This window comes from Anopheles maculipalpis, chromosome X (assembly GCF_943734695.1).
Source record: "Anopheles maculipalpis chromosome X, idAnoMacuDA_375_x, whole genome shotgun sequence".
In the NCBI taxonomy this organism is placed as follows: Eukaryota; Metazoa; Arthropoda; class Insecta; order Diptera; family Culicidae; genus Anopheles; species Anopheles maculipalpis.
In genome coordinates this window covers 1,338,786-1,354,654 of record NC_064870.1, presented here as the reverse complement: position 1 = coordinate 1,354,654, position 15,869 = coordinate 1,338,786, and the positions used below count along the sequence as shown (strand labels likewise).

The 15,869-nt window shown below is 45.4% G+C and overlaps 3 protein-coding genes across 3 annotated transcripts in view; 2 read left to right on the top strand and 1 right to left on the bottom strand.

Moving 5' to 3' along the window:
- LOC126568277 (armadillo segment polarity protein) overlaps nt 1-15,869 on the top strand; it is a 369,973-nt gene that overhangs the window by 101,996 nt on the left and 252,108 nt on the right. The gene's annotated exons all lie outside the window — the stretch shown is intronic.
- Nucleotides 1,681-5,629, bottom strand: LOC126567953 (kinesin-associated protein 3). Its single transcript, XM_050224335.1, has 8 exons — nt 5,431-5,629; nt 4,898-5,015; nt 4,344-4,713; nt 2,902-4,271; nt 2,654-2,819; nt 2,236-2,579; nt 1,920-2,158; nt 1,681-1,752 (listed from the first exon to the last, which is right to left on the bottom strand). Exons 1-8 carry the CDS (start codon nt 5,574-5,576, stop codon nt 1,713-1,715), a joined length of 2,793 nt encoding a protein of 930 aa, XP_050080292.1. The 5' UTR covers nt 5,577-5,629; the 3' UTR covers nt 1,681-1,712.
- Nucleotides 7,731-15,803, top strand: LOC126568715 (uncharacterized). The gene is made up of 10 exons (XM_050225273.1): nt 7,731-7,888; nt 8,938-8,958; nt 9,674-9,852; nt 10,031-10,688; nt 11,120-12,199; nt 13,537-13,975; nt 14,063-14,593; nt 14,723-14,974; nt 15,047-15,623; nt 15,675-15,803. Exons 1-10 carry the CDS (start codon nt 7,741-7,743, stop codon nt 15,801-15,803), a joined length of 4,014 nt encoding a protein of 1,337 aa, XP_050081230.1. The 5' UTR covers nt 7,731-7,740.

The following is a 15,869-nucleotide window of genomic DNA, read 5'->3' as shown; positions in this document are numbered from 1 at the left end:
CACTTGTACTTGTAGCAGTAATTTAGTTACATCAATTATCGGATAGCTGCTCTCTATGCTAACAGCATCAACGCACAAGTCTGAGGTCGCGCCAAGAGGCCCTGATGTGAGGCGTGTGCCATTCACAATCGCAAATTGTCGGCAGTAAACAGGAAATCATTCAAACAAAGAACTATCCAGCAACTGGGCACGTCATTCCGTACAAATGCTTTGCTTTTTTTCTTGCTACTTTACCTCACCAACCCTGTCAGTGTTTTAGTTTAGGCGGGGCAGGCCTACTTATGGAGCTCAATCTGAACTGTGACCTCCGTTTAAGGAGGCATGTCCTAATCGCATCAACGATTTTATTGTTTGTAGGTGTGACTTGTTTTGACTTTAATTACTTGCAACGTTTTGTTCAGTTCTTATCGTCCCACTATAACACACCCGGTGTTTTCTAATCTATTTAGCATGGGGTAAGTTGCCAGCAACAATTTGTGATGTGGTTATTTGGCTCAACCAGCTGCTTCGGAATGTGTTGGTTTGAAGTTGCTTGATTTAATATTATGTGATGTGTGTGTTTCATTAATATTTCTCAATAATTTCTATTTAAAATCCATCGTAAAGCTAAAATCAAAATAAACATTTGAAAAATCGTCAATGTACTACTTCTTCTTAGCCTCTGTGTGCCTCCAAGAAGTGTAGAAAATAGGGCTGTGCTAGAATTATATCATTGGGTTTTCGTTTGCGATAAATATAGAGATTTTATAGTAAGAGATAACAATCGAAGCGATAAAACGGGACCGAGCTTATGATAAGAAGCTCAGGCCCTTAGAGCAAAGCGTACAAGGTCGTTCCAATATGTGGACGCGTAAATTCGAATACTTCAAGAAGTTTCATTACAAAAACATAATAGTACGAAGGAACCGTTGACGAACTAGTGTTTGATTCACTCTGAATAATACGTTAACGTGCTGATTTTGTTCCAATTATCAATTTTTATATTTCAATAAATTATGATTTTATTTTTACAGTCAAAAACGCGCAGAATTAAGCTTTACGCTGTACCGAACAGTGTTATGATATTTATTTGTGAAAGATACAAACAAAAAAAGCAGGTGTGAAATTTCCTATCTGGTTAGTGTTTTCTTGTTGCGTTTGGGGACCAAAAGCTATGTGATGTTTATTGAAAACATCTGATACTAACTGCACAAATTAATATATAATACTTTTCGCTTTCGTTTAACAAATCATTAAACCGGGCGTATGCGGTATCAACGAAAATGGGAATAAAAACAAAAGAAAAACCAAATTTCTATTCCTAATTAAGCCTTTCTTGCCGCATAGCAATTTGCCTCCTTGTACCGCTGATGGGCATATGATCATACAATCGCATATAGTAGCTACTGGGTAGGCACATTAATGTAAAATGACTAAGACACACACACACTCGCACACAAAGCCAAGCATCACTATCAAATTTCGCTCATTTTAATGTCAACAAACCAGTTTAGTTCTTTTTATGTTTCACTCCGGGCGAAGGAGAAGGAGAGGCAGAGAGTGAGTACTGTCGGATTATTCAAAATGCAGAATTTAGCGAAAAATGTGTCGCGAGCTATGGATGAAATTATTTCATCCTCCTTTCTCCAAAGGGGCAAATTTTGATCTCAGCTTTTTCGCCTTTTTACATACACTCATGCCTGCACAACGTCTGGCACAACGACGCACATTATTTAATGGATAATTTCCATGTCTTCTAGATCACGGCTATAGCTGTAATGGAAAGGATATGTAGGAGAGGAACAAATTTTAGATTTTATTTTATGAAAATGAATCTTTGTTTGTCATAGAAGAATTCAAATAATAATTTCTTCCTTTCATGGATATCTCATGGGAGCATAAATTTCATAAAAAGCAAAACAAAAACACATTACACTTACCGACTGACAGGACGACTGTAATTAGACATTGAAGAGCCGGAACGATGTTTGTTACAATCGTTATCATCGTTCGTGTCACCGCCCAGCAGGTAAAGTTGATCAAGATATTCTGACGTCAGGTAGGTGGGCAGATCGGCTTCATCGTCCTCAATCGGACCGTACGTTTGCACATCGTCAGCAGTTTCCTGCGAGTCCACCATACTAAGCCACTGGCTATTATGATTGCGAAACTTTTCCAGCTGTAAACAAAATCCGACGAAACACACGTAAATGCACAGGTCATTTGCCACAGCTCTAAACGTTTTCAAACGCTTACCGTTATTCGCGATGCCCATTCACTGTCTGTGATGGCAATGATGTCGAGACACACGTCACAAACGCGTCGTATTTCTTCGTTCTTGTCGTGCATCAGATCGATCAAATAGGCGGGCGATTCGGTGTCCTTGATCATGTAGCAGCGCGTACTTTCGTGGCGCAACACCTGTTGAAAGACGAACACAATCTGCAGCACCATCTCGTCGTCTTCCTGCTTAGCCTTGAGCAGCTCGATTAGGGAAAGAATGACGTCCGCTTTGCACAACAGCATAGCGCACGATTCGTCCAATGCGCACGTACCGATGAAAACAACCATCTCTAGTACCAGATCATCCTTGTATTTACCTAAAGTAATAAGAAAGTCGAGTTTAGTAGGGGTGAATTTTGGCTTATCTACCCATTGTATGTCTCCCTCTCACCTGGTACAAGCATGTTTCGAATCAGCGGTATAAGGTTGAAGTTGTGGATAATCTGCGAATAATCTAAATCGGCCAGAGCTAAGTTACCTAAAATACCAAGACACTCGACGGAAAATTCTTCTTCGTCACACTCGGTTAAAATTTTAGCGAGATCGCCCACAAAATCCTGTTGCAAAATTAAAAACAAAGGCAAACAAACCGTCTTAATAATGTTATCCGCCAGTTGTATTCATGTTACGCCAACTTACCACAAAGTGTGGCCGCAGTGTATCATGGAGCGAGATGTTGCGTATCATCTTCATGATCAGCGTGTCCTGACATTTGAATGCGCGGGACATCAAACTGTGCAGCCGGTTGTTTTCTATCATCATTGCCGCGTTGCGTCGGTTCAGTGCCAGGTTGATGCCGAGCGCAATCAGGTCCGGGTCGGACTTTTGATTAAGATTCAGAAGTAACATATCGACCACAACCGGTACGCAGTCGGTGTACGTAAACATGGACTTCACCTTATCGTCCAGGCTCATGTGGTACAGAATCTTCGTCACGATGCCATGGTGCTTATCGTCGCTCAAAAACGTGACCAGCTTCGGCAGCAAACCGACGCGAATCATTTTCGCCCGCAAACGTGCATCAAACGATAGGTTAAACAGCAGCTTCAGCGTCATTTGCACGAGATCCTTCTGCGATTGCAACAGGCGTGGCAGCTTTTCGACGATGTTCAGCTCATACATTTCCTCCTTGTTGTCCAGCACGATGGAGAGCTTCTTCAGGAAGGTAACGACCAGCACGAGCAGGTCAAAGTTTTGCCGCTCCAATGCTGTCAGCAGCATTTTTACAATATTCTTCTTGCGCATCTTTTCCTCCAGCTTAACGTTTTCCGCTATGTTGAGCAGCAGATAGAACGCAACGCGCAGCAGCTGCTCCTGCTTGCGAACGAACAGCTTGAACTGTTTGTTAATTTTATCGTAATCGTCCTTCAGCTTGCGTGGATCCGGTTTTTCCGACGCAACAGTGTCCGCCCCAGCGGAACCCGGTGCGTGCGGGATACTGTAGCCGGCAGCGTTCATCGATTCGGTCGAATTGGAGCTAGTGATTGGGCTGGTGAAACCATTGCTGGTAGGACTAGATTCATTGGTCAGCTGCTCGTGGTAGCTGTTATTCATTGAGTGTGCTTTGGTTAGTGGACTGTTCAGAGCGATACCGCTGCCGCTAAGGTTGCTGCTCCAGTTGCCCGACTTTGGACGTTGCTTTAGTTCCGGTATACGTCGTCTCGGCGGTTCCATTTCCTTTGGCTTTTCCTGATCAATAATCGTATCCAGCTGTTCCGTGCTGCTCTTTGCACCGGCTATATCAATCTCCTTTTCCTTCGCGCTTCCATTGCTGAAGCTTGCGGACATGCTCTTGCGAGCATCAATGTCGTGCTTCATTTGATCGTACCGGCGCAACTCGTAATCGATCACGTCCATGCACAGTGAGCCAATCTTGTAGTTCACTATGACGGAGTGGAAGTTGGTATAGGTCGAGAAGCAGAAGAAGATGTAAATGATGTTGGTGGAAAGATCCAACGAACGGCGCCAGTCTTCGCGTAGCACACGAGACAGAGCACTAAGTACCGCTTCTAGAAATTGTAACCCAATGATACGTTAGTGTGTTGGCAGGATTGCTTCCGACTCCCTCCCCCCCTACATACCATTCTTTTCCAACTCTTCCAAATTATCTGGATCGCGCGCTAGCTGCAATATCAGCCGGGATCCTTTCACCTTTTCGGCCAAATCCTCGTACAGCAGCTCGATATAGTCATCGACGTTTCTGATTGAAGCTTTTTCGGTGTCGATGGTTGAGCTCGTTTTATCGGATATGCGTGATACGGACCGTTGATGGCCGGTACTGACAACAGGGGTTTCTACCACTTTGCGATTCTTCAGGTAGTAGATGATTTGCTCAATGTCACATAGCTGCGATTTATGGATAAGGTCACACTTTTCTACAACTTCCCGCGCAAGTACGGCGGGATCAGTTTTAGAGTTTAATGACTTAAGTCGTATGATCCGCTGGCAGTCCTTTAAGAGATATAAAAGCAAGCAATATGAACATTTAATGTATAAGCAATTATAAGAACATGCTAACTAACTACAAATTTCAGCAAAAATTGTTCAATACAACCAAGCAGCAGTACAGAGTTTTGGAGATATTGATTTGTTCAGGTACATGTTTCAAGCTCCACCCCCCTCCGGAAATAGTTACCTTTTTGTCCTCCAACATAGGATCTCCAGGGTCACCGAAGACAGCAGCCTCTAGCTTGTAGTTGACGATGAGTGCTTTTTCGGTGGGGTGAGGTTCGACTGTTCCACCCTTCCATCGTCTGTGGACAAACATGGGATTGGTTAAAGTTTAAGTTGCGGCATAACAGCAGACGTTTTACAAAATCTAGTCAATCAGTCAGTTGCTTCACGATCGACGTTTTCTTGTACAACTTTCATCACAATAACTTTTACGATCCAAGGAAAAAAAACAGATTCGAATAGCTAATAAATTAGTTAGGAGTGGTGATAATGTAACTAAAACTGCCATTTTTTATTTGCATTATATTTGTGAAATTTTGTCACAGTCTAAGAGGGAAAAAGGGCTTTAAGTTGCAAACATGAAAGGCTGCAAACGACATGGGAAAAATCGATAATCACAAACCCACTCGATACAACCATTTCCCAACTCTACGCACAGTCTCACCTACATGGACGGGATTTTGGGGGGTTTGTTTAGGGTTGCTGTGTACTCACTTCTTGATGTATTTAGCATCTTCCGATTGCATCTGAACGGTACCAGAGAACCGATATAGTGCTGTTACGATATAATAAATGTAATGAACGGTAAAAAAGAACAACACTAATCCCGCTAGCAGATGCAAAATGTTGGCTAACAGCATACAACGCAAACTATCACTTTTCTGACGAAGTTTACACCTTCGCAAACGGTTTATCCGTGCGATTCTCCGTGGATGGGCCGAATGTTCGGGCGGCACGGAATATCGCGACTGTTATGTTGGTTGGTATCGCTTTCTGCTTGTTTACACAAGCAACTCGAACGCAAGGAATGCACGTACGAAATTTTGTTAGACTGCACCCAAACAGCCCGAAAATACGCGAAGTTGCAAATAATGACACCCAAGCTTTTATTCATTTTTTTGTCATTGAACGAAATGTGCAAAAACGTTTGAAAAAAAAACACGCATCAAATTTACACTCCAATTTAATCGAATCGAGCAGTCGAGTCGATTCGCGTTCGACAAATAGACACACTCACACACCCAGACTTGTATAATAAAAAGTGACACAAACAATTGGTGCCTGTCAAACGGTTCGCAGAACTTCACGCGAACGATTTATTTTCCTAGCAGCCAGCACCAGCAGCAGCAGAAATTCAGCAACGGATGGAATTCTGCGTGTGAAACAATTTCGTTATCCATCCAGCCGGCCAAGTGTTTAATCGGGTAAAAGAAAAGCATACCATTATTACGCGCCCGGGTGTGAGTGTGTCCGGGAAAAAAGTGCATTTTGTTTGTTTGCTGCAATTCGGTGGGGGGACACAGGGGCAAATTCGGTCGACAAAATGCGATCGCTCGTAAAGGTTGCTCGCAGCAGCGCCTAGCGAAGAAATACAGCAGTAATCGCTGCGTTAGCGAGCAAACAGTGCATTGTTCCCTCTTTCCCTTTGTGCTTGTGCTCGTTGTTTCGAGCAATGCCAAAATACTAATAAACCGCACAACCTGGGGGCGGGCACGTTATTGCTATAGTTACGTATTAATGGTGGAAATTAGTGTACAAGTGTAGGCACTTGGTAGGCAAAATAGGTTATCCGTTCTAGGTTTTGCGCTCCGCGAGTGCTATGGGGAAAGGGGGGAAGGGGTTTGGAGATGAGAGAGAGGGAATCGAGACAGTCAAAAAGCATTTCCAAGTTTGCCGGTCTTGCTTTGCCGTCTTTTTGCGGTGGAGCGGAATATTTTTCTTTTTAGCTTCCTTCTTGCGCTAGATAGCTAACCTAATCGCACCGTGAAGTGATCCATTTCCCGGAACCGCCGTATAGATTGGCGCAACTTTTCTAATGCAGGCATAGAAAGGGAAGGAATCGCTGCAGCAGCACTATTCCCTTCGCATTTTTCGTAGTGCGTTCTTTGTGCCCTTTCTCTCTCGCTCTCTCTCTCTCTCTCTCTCTCTCTCTCTCTCTCTCTCTCTCGCACACACACACATTCTCTCACTCTCTCGCTTTCTTGTTTCCCTTTGCGCGTCCGTTTTGCACCCGTTTCTTGGAAAAGGGAATGATGCGTTTCGCTTTGTGGCTCGTTCGTCACCGTTTTGTTTTCGCTGGAACGAACCGCGCGTACAAAGGGACGGGAACCGGAGTGTGTTTCATTCGTAGAGCAAGCACGCTTTGTGCCATACATACATATATATTTGTTAATTTTTTTTGCACGTCTCCATATCCATAAGTGTGACTGCATTTCGGACCGTGGAACATCAATTAATGCGTACAAATATTGCGATGCGCAAGCGCTAACGCTCACCTTCTATGCAAAACGTACACACACGCGGAGAGAAGGATTTTCTGGTGGAAATAGTTCATGTGAAAATATTTTTCCTCGTCGGGCGTACGTTCCGAAGCGTCAGCCGTAGAGGGGTGGTAGTGTGTGCCGCTGACGGGAATGTATGCTGGTGCGTGTCTCGTGCGTGCGTGTGTCTGTGGGTGTATTTTTCTTTTTTTTTATCCCGCCGTCATATTTCGAAACACCTGAGAAACCGTCCCCCTTTCCCTCCGCTCTATGCTTCTTGTGTGTGAAAATTGTGATAATGGCAACGTTCTAAAATTATTTCTTCTAATCCAAACCCGCGCGCCGTGTCAACTCTCCAGCGTGTAGAGGCCCGACACCTCCCCCCGACATCCCACCCGGTAAACGTGCGAGGCGGACGTCCCGTGTGTGTGTGTTGCTACCTGTGTCGAAAAGGTTTTTGCAAAAAATTCAGGCTACCGAAAAGTTCAACTTCCGCCAAAGAAAAACAGCAGTCGCCCCTCCCAATACCACAGCCGGCAGCAACATGGATACCAGTGCAACAACCAACACCAACAACAAAATCAACATAAGCAATAACAATGCGATCAACGACAAAAACAACACCAGCTATCCATCGTCCGCAATGCTGAGCCCATCGCCAAGGCGGGGAACTAAGCGCAAAATTACGGCAGGTAAATGACCGCTCACTTAGTTGCGGCACTAGTAGCCATAGTAGTCATCCATCCCGCATCTAGTCCCACGAGTTCACTAGCTATAAGAAGCCGAAACCGAAACCCGACCGAAAATATCATTTAGTTTAATTTCGGTTTCGTTGCCTTCCATTCCCAACATTCAAAACATCAATAAACCCCCGCTATTAAAACATGTCGCATAGCGAGCATCGGAATCGCTTGATTGTTGTTTTCCTACTACCGATTACCATTCCATCATGTTTCCGCCAACACTTGACCTTTTGCAACAATCCACGGCATCACCGTTCGGGGTCGACCCCGTTCTTGCTCGGTAGTGGGAGTGCGACCGCCCACCCACCAGTATGCTGGTTTGACCCGCAAACAGTCCGCAAGATAATATATTAATTAAAGGTTTAGGCACTACAGTTGCCATTTTTTTACCCTACCGCGCTCTACCATCAAAATCCCTCCAACCAGCCCACCGTCCCCCTTCGGACCCACATATTATCTGCATGATGTTTTTTTTTTTATAGTACCTATAGCAACTATTGAAATTGTTTGAAACGGTTGATGTGGATACTTTATTGCAGCATTATACCAGCACGATAGTGTGGACGCGATAAAGCAGGGAAGACTGAAAAACAACAACAAAAAACACGAACGATTTATGAGAATACTGCATCAATCTATTTGTAGCTAAAATTTATATATTCGAATTCGAATACCAACTCAAAATCGCTACACAATCCCTCTTCAATGTGTCCGCCTAAGAAGAGACATAATGTTAATGTTTTATTATCATGTTTTTCTTCGATAAGAATAAATGTAAATACTTAAATGTTTACCATAGAATAGTTTGATTGTGCAAGGCAAGCAAAACTTGGTTAACCTCAAATTTCATACCACACATTTCACGACTTAGTGTTATTACTGTTTTATCCATCTCAATTTATTATTTTTTTTTAATTAAACCATCTTAAAATAAGAATCGTAACAATCTACTTACTATTATTTTTGTCTTCTTTCTGCTCCTGTTCGCGAATTTGTAGTTGGTAATGGGATTTCTACAGGTATGTATGATTTATTTAGCCTGTTTTATGTTACTGTAAACCAAAACACTGCTCTAATTTAATCGAAAACATGCTGTTACGTTGAACATTGCTTCGTTTGATTTGGCAAAGATGTGCTGGTTCATTCGTCTGGAATTATAAAAGGGAAGAAAGCGTTGGTGGTAGAATACTTTACTTAACAGAATTTACATTGCATTCGGATAGTTTCGGGTATGAGCGAGAATTGTACTCAATCTAGGACAGGGTTTCCTCGAATATCCAGCTACAATGGAAATAGAAGTCAAGGAAGCTAGAAAAGGGTAGGGCCAAGACATCTTGAAGTTCTAGAGTCACTCGAGAAGAAGTATCGGCATATGCCGGTAGTTAAGGCAGCTAGAAGGAGGCGTTAACTGCAACTCCTCGCTAATTTCAACTATAGTTTTAGTTTTTTTGAAAATATAAATCTAATCTCGCAATTGCGCTCAAAAATCCAGGTCATGACGCGTTTTGAAGTAGTTTAAAGAGATTGAACCTTAATGCTTTCCTTCTGGCGTATATTTCAGACGTGTGAAAGCACCAGCAAACAGTTTCTGCCTCTGAGTTTCAATAATTTTATCGGCCATAGTTTTATTCCTCTTATCAAAATTTCGTAGTTCGACCATCCTTTCCACATAATGCAATAGTTAGCATTGAATCGGTCGGTGTAGTAATGCTGTCTTTTGAAATGTAATTTTAGCAATACGGAAACGACGCAAACTCCAGAACGCATCCAAGTCGGGTGAGTCGCGGATGGAGCAGGTTCCGCAAACCAAAAACACAGTTGCAGTACTCAACGAGCTAAAGCGTAACCTGGTGTACAAAGTTGAATCACAGACTGGGCCAGTCCATGCGCCGCTCTTCACAATATCGGTAGTGGTAAGCATAAAAAAAACAAACACCAACACACACACACACACAAGCAGACACACACACGCAGCTGTAGGTGTGGTTTTGCATATCCGTTTGTGCTGTACACTAGTTACCAGTTACTAACATTTTACCCAAACTCTGTGTCTGACAACATCACAACACCATCCCAACCCAATTGTTACAGGTTGACGGTCAAAAGTTCGTTGGAACCGGGCCGAGCAAAAAGTTGGCCCGCGTCGCAGCGGCGGCTTCCGCTTTGCACAGCTTCATACAGTTCAAAGATGGAGCAACACTAACACCGATCGAACCGCTGCAAAACGTGGACTTTACTAGCGATGATCCGATGATCGAAAATAGCATCTTTCCACTGTCAGATACCGTGCCCGGTATGCAGGAAAAAAGTGTCACCGCTGGTGGAAAACCTGTGCCTGAAAACATTACAGTCAATTCAAACAACTCGCTACACAGTAACAACAACAACAACAACAACAGCAGCAGCAAAAGCCCATATAGCAATAGCAGTTGCATGAATAACAGCAGCATTAAGCCGATTGCTGTCAACCGCCAGTGTGACTTTAGCGGTAATAACACGGTACATTCGCACACCAACACCAACAGCAGTAAAAGCGTCGTGGTGCTGCCCACCAACGGCAACAACTGGCAGCGAAAGGAAGTGAACGCTACCGGCAGCCTGCATTCCAATGCCGACAGTGAGAAGCAATCGGCCCTAGAGAAGTCATCAGCAGCAGCAGCAGCACCAACACCATCCCCGGCAGCCATCAGCACCAGTGCGAGCAGCGTACGAACGGCCCAGGCAGCAGCGTCCAGTATCGTAACCAACAGTAATTGAAAACATTATTCTACCATTGAATCCTTTCCTTTACTCCATACTATAACGTTTTCGTTCATGGTTAGGCTCTCTCTTGCTACCTATTTTTTTGTTTTGTTTTTTAACGAATTTCATAACCACATATGAAGTGCAAACCGGGTGTGTGTGTAGTTGCATATTTAAGAATTCATGTTTGGTTTTTTACACGATTTCTGGTTTTTGTTTTCTCTCGGTTTTTAATTTTGGTTGACAAACTACTTCAAACATTTTTCAAAAGCCCTCTTAACCCCTTTTCCGGGCTCCCAGTCTTGCACTCCCGTTTCGCAACATCCGGTTCCGACCTTTCCATAATATTCGTTTCGTTTTTCGTTTCTTCAAACCTCATTGATCCATTCACCGAATTCTAATGCTCTGTGTTCATCGATATGCTGTATCGTCCTTCAGTTGCAGCTACTGGAACCACTTTCAACGACGGTTACGAAAAGTATATCAGAGGTAGTACTGGCGGTACCACTACTGTCACCGCTTCCACCACCGGTACCACCCTCAAAACTTCCATCGCCGCCATCATTCCCCTAGAACCTAACCCAAACATTCCGAAACCCACCAGCAACAGTAGCACGAGCGCTGCTGATTCCATCCACCATCCGTGCGCCAATAAGAACACCCATACTAATAATCATAATAATACCGCCACCATCCTAATGCTGCCGCTGGCCGGCTACGTAATGTCATCGAGCGATCAGCTGCAAGCGAATACACTTTGCACCACCATCACCACCACCAGCACCGCCACCGTGGCCGACAAGCATGACGTAAAGCCGCTACCGAGTGAGGCTGGTGCGTTGCGGACGCTAAAAGCGAAACACTCGAAATCGACCACCGCCAGCAACGCGACACTGTCGGCTGCGAGCGATTTGCATCGCTTTGTCAACTATCTCCAGTACGATACGTTTATGCTAAACGGCACGAAGGAGCAGCAACCGTGCCATACCAACTATTTTAACAAGTTCGGCCACTTTGACTCATCCATCAATTCGTACCTGTCCCTGCGTAATGATCTCACCAACATGAACACCATCACCACCACCACCACCACCACAGCTACTAAACTGACCAGTAAAGCACTCGCAAAGGATGATTCGGCCAGGAATATTCCCACCAGTGACACTACCGTCGGTGGCGGTGTTGGTAATGGGGGTGGTGGGGGTGGGGGTGGCGTCGGCGGCGGCGGCCTACCTACCACTAACACTATTGCGAACGGTACCACTAATCCGACGACCGCCATTGTGATCGTTACCTCGCCCACCGCCGTAATTACGACCGCCGGCGAAAAGGGTTACATGCGCGATTGTCCGGGCTCCAACACGGTTAGCTATCCCTTTCCCAACACTGCCATCCCGCCCAACCTGAGTCCCTACGCACAAAACGGTCATCGGCAAGTGGTTGAAAAAATTCAACAGAGCTTAAACTTATTTAAAAATACGAATGAAAAGGCTCTAGCATGGAAGAAACGTTTCGAAAGCAAGTATTAAATCTCAACTCTCTCCTCTCTTTTTATCGTTTTATTGTTTACCTAATTTGTTTTCCGTTCTGTGTGCATTTTCCCCATATTGTTATAATCCATTCATCTCTGTGCCTCTTTAATTTCTGGTTCCCCCCCCCCCCCCTCCCCGTACTGTGAGCGCCTCTTGATTTGCTCTCCTGTGTGCTGAAGGGTTCAGATTGTGTCCCTCTCTGTTTAATGTTTTTTTTAGTTACCTGTTTCCGTATCGTTTGCCTCCCTTTAATGCTCCCTCCAGATAGAGCAAAGTAATGTTAACAATAGTCTAAACCATTATCCAATCCCCAGCTGCAATAGTTCAATTGAATCTAGTTGTGTTGTCCGGTCGGACGGTGAAGGCAGGTAGTAGACAGGATTCCCCTGCACAATGCGCCTTGGGATTTCGCTGCTGACATCGTTATCCGAAGTTATACGACAGTCCCAAGATAGCAGAAAGTGGTGCTGCTGAATTATGTTCCATTAGCTCATTTCGATCTATTTTATCGTAGGCTGCCTTGAGGTCAATGAACAGATGGTGCGTAGGGATCTGGCGCTCTCGGCACTTCTGGAGGATTTGCCGAAGACTGAAGATTTGATGGATTTGGTGGATTTGCCACCAACAAATCCAGCTTGGTAGCTGCCGATGAAATCTGTAGCAAAGGGTGCAAGTCTGCAGAACAAGATCTAGGACAGGGTTCCATGCCCCGCTCTTCCGGCACCGGCACGATAGTTCGAGCATTCCAGTCTGTCTCCCTTTTTGTAGACTGGGTGAATTAGCGATTCAATTCAATTACTGCAAGCATTTCTTCCTACCTTACTTTACTTTTATGGGTAAAACCCGCACACATGGGTAGTATTATATATGTATTGCCTTTTTCTGTTGACCACTCATAAAACAAATCCCAACCATAAGTATCTTACCGAACACTGTATGTTTAGTTTAGTGTTTAGCAAACACTGCTAATAGTGTTTGCCGTAGTAATATTCCTTATCCCCCGTACACTTTTTCCTATATATTACTTCATTTCGTTCTATGTGTCAATGTGTCCCAAGACGATTCCATCAAGCTGATCATCATGTACCATAATCTGTTTTTTTTTCTTCTCTTATTCTCTCCATTTCTCCTCCTCCTCTTTTCTCTCTCTCTCTCTCTCTCTCTCTCTCTCTCTCTCTCTCTCTTCATTCGCTCGCTTGCGTGTTATCGTATGTTTGTGTGTGTGTGTGTGGTGTCATTCTGTGTAATTCTGTCGTCCGTGTCCCGCGTGTTGCCTACCACTATCTACGCTGACTGGCCCGCCCCTGGACTGTGGGAGCATAGAGCTAAAAGTGTCGTCTGGCACCGCACTGCGCAACAGCGGGAATGTTGCATCCGGCCATCACCCGAAACCGCAGCCGGAGAAAGGACCAGTGATGCTTTTGCATGAACTATTTACCGATGCCCATTTCGAGTGTGTCTCGTCCGACGGTCTTCAGCATTCGAAATTCACTGTCGTCGTTACAGTCAATGATAATCAGCGCTTCGAAGGTACCGGACCGTCGAAGAAGATGGCGAAGAATGCGGCGGCAAAGGCGGCACTCGCCTCGATATGCAACATCTCGTTCAGCCCGCTGCAGCAGTCCAAGTTTGGGCTGATATCTGCCGGCACCAGCAATGGTTCGATCGGTGGCCCGAGCGGTGTCACGCTGAACGGCGATAACAGTTTTACGCAGAACAAAAACTTCGAGCTACCGCAAACGTTCGCCGATGCGGTGGGCAAGTAAGTAGCTACCATGGGCGGCTGGCCAGATGTGTGAACATACTAAACGGTGTACCATCGTTCTTCTTTTTCATCCTTTATCCGCAGACTGGTGATCGAAAAGTTCAATGAGGTGATGAAGGGCAGCGACGTGTACAGCCGACGCAAGGTGCTGGCCGGGTTCGTCATGACGCACGGGTACGACGTGAAAACGGCACGGGTAATTTCACTCGCTACCGGTACGAAGTGTGTTAGCGGCGAGCATATGAGCGTCACCGGCTCGGTCATCAATGATTCCCATGCGGAAATCATCGCTCGGCGCGGCCTGATGGACTTTTTCTACAGCCAGCTCGATTTGCTCTGCCAGCAGACGATGGCTGCGGCATCGTCCGAAACGGCAGCAGCGTTGGCCGTCCACGAATCGCTACCACCACCCGGACAGGAAAGCGATCCCGGTGCGGCCGACCGGCATGCACGGCAGGAAATAATATTCAACAAACCCGGCGACGGTTCGAACCTGTACACGCTGAAAGAGGGCATTTATTTCCATCTGTACATCAATACGGCGCCGTGCGGTGATGCGCGCGTGTTTAGTCCACACGAGAACGATAGCATGGATGTGGATAAGCATCCTAATCGGTAAGTTTTGATACATCCTAATCATGCACTTCGTATTTCTCATGGAATCCCCAAAATCACAACAATAACAATTCCTATAAACCAGCGAGATGTTCGTTATAATGCTGTGTGTTTCTTGTCGCACAATAGGAAAGCGCGCGGCCAGCTCCGGACAAAGGTTGAGTCGGGTGAAGGAACCATTCCGGTGAAGAGCAGCGATGGCATCCAAACTTGGGACGGTGTGTTGCAGGGCCAGCGGTTACTGACCATGTCGTGTTCGGACAAAATCTCACGATGGAACGTGCTCGGTTTGCAAGGTTCGCTGCTGGCATCGATCATTGAGCCAATCTATCTGCACTCGATCGTGCTAGGCAGTCTGCTGCATCCGGCGCACATGTACCGGTAAGTGTCGGGATTTGTGAATGTTGCGGTGTATTGGGCTAACTGTTATTGTTTGCGTGTGTGCTTATTTAGAGCTATTTGTGGAAGGATAGAGAGTGCCATACAGGGGCTTCCGCCACCGTATCGTCTAAACAAACCGAAACTAGCGCTTATGACGTCGGCCGAATCGCGGAATCAAACGAAACCGCCCAATTTTAGTATTAACTGGATCACGAACGGTACCGAGGTGGAGATCGTCAACTCCTTCACCGGCAAGCTAATTAACAACAACACCAACACGAACAAGATGTCCCGGCTGTCGAAGCAATCGTTCTACCAGCGCTACTCAACCGTCATTGCCCGGCTTCCCGGCATACCGTGCCGCGATGTAAAGCCGACCTACTTCGAAACGAAAATGTCCGTCGCCGAGTATCAGCAGGCAAAGCGCGAACTCTTTGCCGCGTTCAGCAAGGAGGATCTGGGCGAATGGTTAAAGAAACCGATCGAGCAGGACCAGTTTACGCTGATCGTGGCGAAGGAGAGCGATGGACCGCCGCCACCGTACGCTAACCAACCCCAAACAGTGCCAATGCCAACCGACGGGACGGGCAATCCTATCATCAACAACACCACCACCATCACCACCGCCGCCGCCGTCGCCGTCACACCGGTCGGCAATGTTTCTTCCATTGGAAATCACTCCAAATGACATCATGTCAAGTTTGCCAGCAAGCATCAGCGCAACTATACGTCGATCGTCGGAGCGTATATCGATAGTAGCAGTGCCGCTACTAGCACCAACACTTCCGTAGAGCGTAATAACAATTCTAGCAGTTCTTCAGGTAGTTAGTTTAAGCGACGCTAGTGTTTTCGCTTATTCGTTTTGTGATTCTCGAAACGTTAGGAACTTTCTTAG